Source organism: Danio aesculapii, chromosome 4 (genome assembly GCF_903798145.1).
Source record: "Danio aesculapii chromosome 4, fDanAes4.1, whole genome shotgun sequence".
Taxonomy (NCBI): Eukaryota; Metazoa; Chordata; class Actinopteri; order Cypriniformes; family Danionidae; genus Danio; species Danio aesculapii.
In genome coordinates, this window is record NC_079438.1 from 46,548,586 (window position 1) to 46,554,585 (window position 6,000).

The window sequence follows — 6,000 nt, forward strand, 5'->3', positions numbered from 1 at the left end:
GTTCTCATTCTAAAATGATGTTCAAAAAGGAAAGCACATTAGTGTAAACGGAGAGTTTCCTTAAAGGGACAGTTCATGCAACACTGTAAAAAATGTTGGGTTCCACACAATCCCTTCATGTCATTCAATTAAGTTAACTTAATGTTTTTTACGATTTTAAGTTGTTTAAACATAAAACAATTAAGCAGCCCCCCCCCCCCACTTTTGGGTTAACTGTCATTTTAAAACACTCAAAAAATGTCTTTTGCTGCCTGTTTAAACTACTTATTTAAGATGAGTTGAAACAACAAAATTGTTAAGGTTTTTAGGGCGCAGCTTAATTTTTTTATGTTCAATCCACTTTTTTTTGTAATTTTGTAAAAATTATTAAGGTAATTAATTGATTTGAGTTGGGACAACATGAAGGAATGGTGTGGAACGCAGCATTTTTTACAGAGAGGAATACTTTGGTACAAAATCGTTTACTCATTCTTACCTCGTTCCAAACCTAGCAAACCTTAGCAAAGCTGAATTAATTATTTATTTAATAAATTGAGGCATCAGAGTTTTGGGTGAACTCTCAGATTTGGAAAATCTCAGATTTGGTTAAAAATGTCTAGAAGAAACACATTTCAAGTGGATTTGAGACAACAAGGGAGTATGGTGAATTAGCATTTTAATACTGATTAATCAACAAACTGCGAGGGTAACCTATTTACTAATCCATCCTTTGTTAATATTTTATAGTCCTAATTGCATTGCTTTATAATTAGCTTTAGTGCCTCTTCTAGTTAACTTCTTAACTTCAAAGGGAACAAACAATCCGCCATAAACCCAGAACAGGGGCTTTTAATCACCAATGCTGAACCATCTTCTCTGGTGGTGATAGTTAAACTAAGCGCATGGTAATCTTGGCCTCAGATTTTTTTCTCTCTCTCTCTCTTTCTTTCCAGGAACAGAATTCCATTAAAGTTTTAGTGTTTGTCGAGTGCTGTAGCTGTGCCTCTAATTGCTCAGAATGAAAGAGTGAGCGATGACGCGTGAGAATGTCATTGAATCATTTAAAGTGCAAAAAAGTAGGAACGATAAAAAGATTTCAGGAAAAAGGTGTAACAGTTACAGTGCTACAGAAATGCGATATTGCATTTGAGCGTGTGAGAGTTTGTAACTAAGCTGGTATTTTCTGCTCCGTGTGGCACTTCAGTCAGAAGCACGGCTGGCAGGCGGGGGTGTCCGAATATGATTAAAGACTTTTTTTTTCTCCCTTCTTTCCCGCCCTCCATCTCCATTCTTTCACTCGCCCATGTCACACATGGTAGCGCTTAGCTGGTACTTCACAGCTGAAGTGTCTGCCGCACTAATGAATGGAGTTTGGCTCATATAATGCAGGCGGGCTTTTGCCACGGCCTTTCCTCTGAATGGGAGCAGCGCAGCGACTAGGGAAAGGAAGAGGGTTATAAATTGTGTCAGTTAGCCTCCCCAAATAAAATGAAGCCATGTGGAAAATGAAATCCATTTCATTCTGAAAGGTGCCCAAAGCCAAGCGTCTCCCCCAGCCCCCAATTCAACGCCTTCCCATACCGTTTCAATGGTGGTCAGCTGTGGGACGGTGGCTGCCTGAGCTCGTGAAAAAGAACATTTGGAAACAAAACAATGACCAAAAAAAGAAACCTTCATTTCTGTCAGTCAGACATTAGAGTAGCACTGTGGTGTTACCAGTGTTGGATGTAATTACAAAAGTAACAAGTTACTGTAATTAAATGAGGAAGGGGTTACTTTTTACTTTTAAATAATGATTATATAATGATTATTTAGATATGGGCGACACAGTGGCTCAATGGTCGCCTCACAACAAAAAGGTCGCTGGTTCGTGTCCCAGTTGGACAAGTTGGCATTTCTGTTTAGAATTTACGTTTTCCCCATGTTCACGTGGGTTTCCTTCAGATGCTCCAGTTTCCCCCACAAGTCCAAAGACATGCGCTATAGGTGAATTGGATGAACTAAAACTGGCCGTAGTGTATGATTGTGAGTGTGAGAGTGTATGGGTCTTTCCCAGTACTGGGTTACAGCTGGGCATTCTCTGCATTCTCTGCAGCCATAGGGCATTCTCTGCGTAAAACATATGCTAGAAAAGTTGGTGGTTCATTGCGCTGTGGCGAACCCTGATAAAAAAGGGACTAAGCCGAAGGAAAATTAATGAATGAATTATTTAGATTATTTTATTATTTATAAATTATTATTTATTTATTTATTATTTATTTATTATTTTATTATTTAAGAATTATTTTAGATACGCTTGCTTAAATACTGCATAAATTCAACATTCATTTTCCTTCGCCTTAATCCCTTTATTCATCAGGGGTCACCACAGCTGAATGAATCGCAAACTTATCCAGCATATGTTTTACACAGCGGATGCCCTTCCAACTGCAACCCAGTACTGGGAAACATCCATACACACTCATACACTTCAGCCAACTTAGTTTATTCAATTCACTTATAGCGCATGACTTTGGATTGTGGGGGAAATCAGAGCACCCGGAGAAAACCCACGCGAATAAGGGGAGAACATGCAAACTCCACACAGAATTGCCAACCCTTATAAATACAGCAGTTATATATAAATCAATTCAGAGAAGCAGAGAAATTGTAATATTTTGAATTTATTTTTCTTTTTTAAATATTTCCCAAATGATGTTTAACAGAGCAAGGAAATTTTCACAGTATGTCTGATAATATTTTTTCTTCTGGAGAAAGTTTTATTTGTTTTATCTGAGCTAGAATAAAAGCAGTTTTTAATTTTTTGAAAGCCATTTTAAGGTCAAAATTATTAGCCCCCTTGAGCTATATTTTTTCCTTCGATAGTCTACAGAACAAACCATCATTATACAATAACTTGCCTAATTACCCTAACCTGCCTAGTTAACCTAATTAACCTAGTTAAGCCTTTAAATGTCACTTTAAGCTGTATAGAAGAGTCTTGAAAAATATCTAGTCAAATATTATTTACTGTCATCATGGCAAAGATAAAATAAATCAGTTATTAGAAATGAGTTATTAAAACTATTATGTTCAGAAATTTGTTCAAAAAGTCTTCTCTCATTTAAACAGAAATTGGGGAAAAAATAAACAGGGGGGCTAACTGTTCAGGGGAACTAGTAATTCTGACTTCAACTACGAAATATAGTGTCATTACATTGAAACATTTTGAACCATATGTTGTTTTGTTCAGTTTTTTTAAACAATTATTTATTTGCTTTTTGCATTTTATAAAAGTACAACAAAACTACAACAAAATATAGAAAAAAAAAACTGTATAATATTAATACATATAAAATACAATACATAAAAACACTAATCTATGACAGAACGACAGAACAAAGACGGACAAATTCACAGGAAAGCAAAATCTTATTTAGCTGGTCAGGTAATGCAAAAATAAAAGTAATTATAAAGTAACATTGTTCTTATATTACCAGAAAAATGCATTTCCCTGACTATAGTTTTAATAATAGTCAAATAATAGTTTAGGCACATTATTAAAAACATTATATATTATGTGAACCATATGTTGTTTATTGTCTGTGTGTAGGGATTTATGTGGATTGTTATTATTGAGTCAAATAATTGAATTACTCTTGACCTAAGTAGAAAAGTAGTTTTAATACATTTTTAATTATGTAATTAGTAATGAATGACTTTTTTTTTTCAATGAAGGGGCAACATGCTGGCTCAGTGGTTAGCACTTTCACCTGAAAGCTAGAAGGTTACTGGTTCGAGCTTCGGCTGGGTCAGTTGGCATTTCTGTGTGGAGTTTGCATGCTCTCCGTGTTCGCATGGGTTTCCTCTGGGTGCTCCGGTTTCTCCCACAGTCCAAATACATGCAGTATAGGTGAATTGAATAAACTAAATTGGCCATAGTGTATTTGAGTGAATGGATGTTTCCCAGTAGTGCATTGCAGCCTCCAATGTGTAAAACATATGCTGGATTAGTTGGCGGTTCTTGCGCTATGGCGACCCCTGATGAATAAAGGCACTAAGCCAAAGGCTAATGAATGAATGACTTTTTTGAAGTTACTTACTCAACACTGTCTTGTGTTTTGTAGGAAGAAGAAGAAGAGGAGGAGGAGGAGGCAGAGGAGGATTAAGCAACCACAGGATTTTACCTCTACCTCATCCAGCTGTCAGCTCTCTCCAGGGGAAAAGACTGCCTTGACCACTTATTATTGACTTCCCACTTTTGTTTGATCGTTTATTTTCATTTTTTTCTCCTTCATTTGTTTTCGTTTTATTGTGATAAACACACACACAACACCTCAGAGCGTAACCCGAAACAAAAAAGTGATGCAAATGCAAACAAACATCTTGCAGATGACAATTGGAGCCGCCTTGCTGTTTCCACTTCCCACAAACTGCTGTAAGCATGAAGGTGCAGGGGTTAAACATACAATATGTGCTACAGCGGTTCTTTGCGCCCCACTTACACACACTTGTTGACTGATTTACCGGGCTACATTGGTAAAGAAGAAGGCGAAACGGTCTGGTTTTGTCATTCAGCATGTGGTGCTTTCTGTATCAGGGTGGAGCTTTAAAAGAACACACCCTTTCACACAAGAACCCGCTTTCTGCAGTACCGTACCACCAAAGACATAGTTAAAATACTCCCATTTTCCCTTCGGTCCACTACATTTTGACCAAAATGATAGTGAGCTTTAAAGATATTGCCTTAAAACTGCAACCAGAGGCTGTTAGTTACTGTAAATGAAGTGGATACCTAAAAATTAATATTCTGTCCTCATTTTATTTGCCCTCTTCTTTTTTTCATTGATGAAGCACAAAAGGAGATGTTTTGTTGAATGTTTAAGCTCACTGTTTTCATACAGTGACAGTCAGTGGTGACCATGGCTGTTAAGAGAGTTTTCAGTCAATAATGACTGAGATTTTTATACATATTTCTCAGCCAAAGCTGTTGTGTGATTTTAAATTTAGCATTTGGACACCTTTTATGATGCTTTTTATGTTTTTTTTAAAGCTTGACAGAATTATTTGAGTAAAAATCAATTCTGAATTTCATTTCACACCATTTAAAGTTATTTTATCTGAAATCTGAACTTTTCCCCTTATAGATTTGAGGAAAAAAATCCTATTTTGAGATGTAAAATCAACATTTTGAGAAAGGTATAAACATATTTGTGCAGATTTGAGTTCATATGTCGAAACTGCAAATAAAAAATGTAAATTTTCATAGGAAAAAATGCCAAAATTGCAGAATACTAAACTGCGGGATTTAACATTTATCTTAATCTTGTTATTCAAACTCTCAAAATTCATTCATTCATTTTCCTTTGGTGTAGTCCCTTAATAGATCAGGGCTCGCCACAGCGGAATGAACCACCAACTTATCTAGCATATGTTTTACACAGCGGATTCCCTTCCAGCTGCAAACCAGTACTCTCAGAATTATGTAATGGAGACGCCTTTATGAGAAATAAACTCAAAATTCTTTTTACTTTTTTGAAGCAATCACTTGGTCACTATTTACTTTCATTGTATGCAAAAGTGCAGCGTAAACATTCTTGAAATCGTCTTCTTTTATGTTTTACAGCACAAAGTGTATCATACAGGTTTAGAATGAGTGAACAATGACATATTGTTAAAATATTGGGGTGAATTATCTCTTTAGTATCATATATATCCATACCCCTCGTGTCCTTGGTGGTGATTCTCAATTTTATTTCAACAGTAAAGGTCTCGGTGGGAGACCGTTTTCAACATTACTCCAGAACAGTAGCTCTACTGTACATATTTTGCTTAAATACCATACATGTACATAATTGTGTTGTTATTTTCTTGTACGGCATAGCTTTAAGAACACCATTTGACAAAATTCAGCGAAAGGGAAACGAATCGAAACCTCAAGAAACCACAGGAACAAAAAACACACTATACCTCATTACACACAAAAATACCTGAATCGCAGTGACGGCGTCAAACGGTATCCTAAAGTACGCCAGCACCCGT

General features: G+C 36.2%; 1 protein-coding gene across 1 annotated transcript in view; it reads left to right on the forward strand.

The window, feature by feature from the left end:
- The window catches only part of hmga2 (high mobility group AT-hook 2), a 39,226-nt gene extending 35,004 nt beyond the window's left edge, over nucleotides 1-4,222 (forward strand). Inside the window, exon 5 of the mRNA XM_056455843.1 lies at nucleotides 4,086-4,222. Coding sequence (XP_056311818.1) covers nucleotides 4,086-4,127 — 42 coding nt within the window. The 3' untranslated portion in view covers nucleotides 4,128-4,222. The remainder of the gene's footprint in view (nucleotides 1-4,085) is intronic.
- Nucleotides 4,223-6,000: the final 1,778 nt, after the last annotated feature.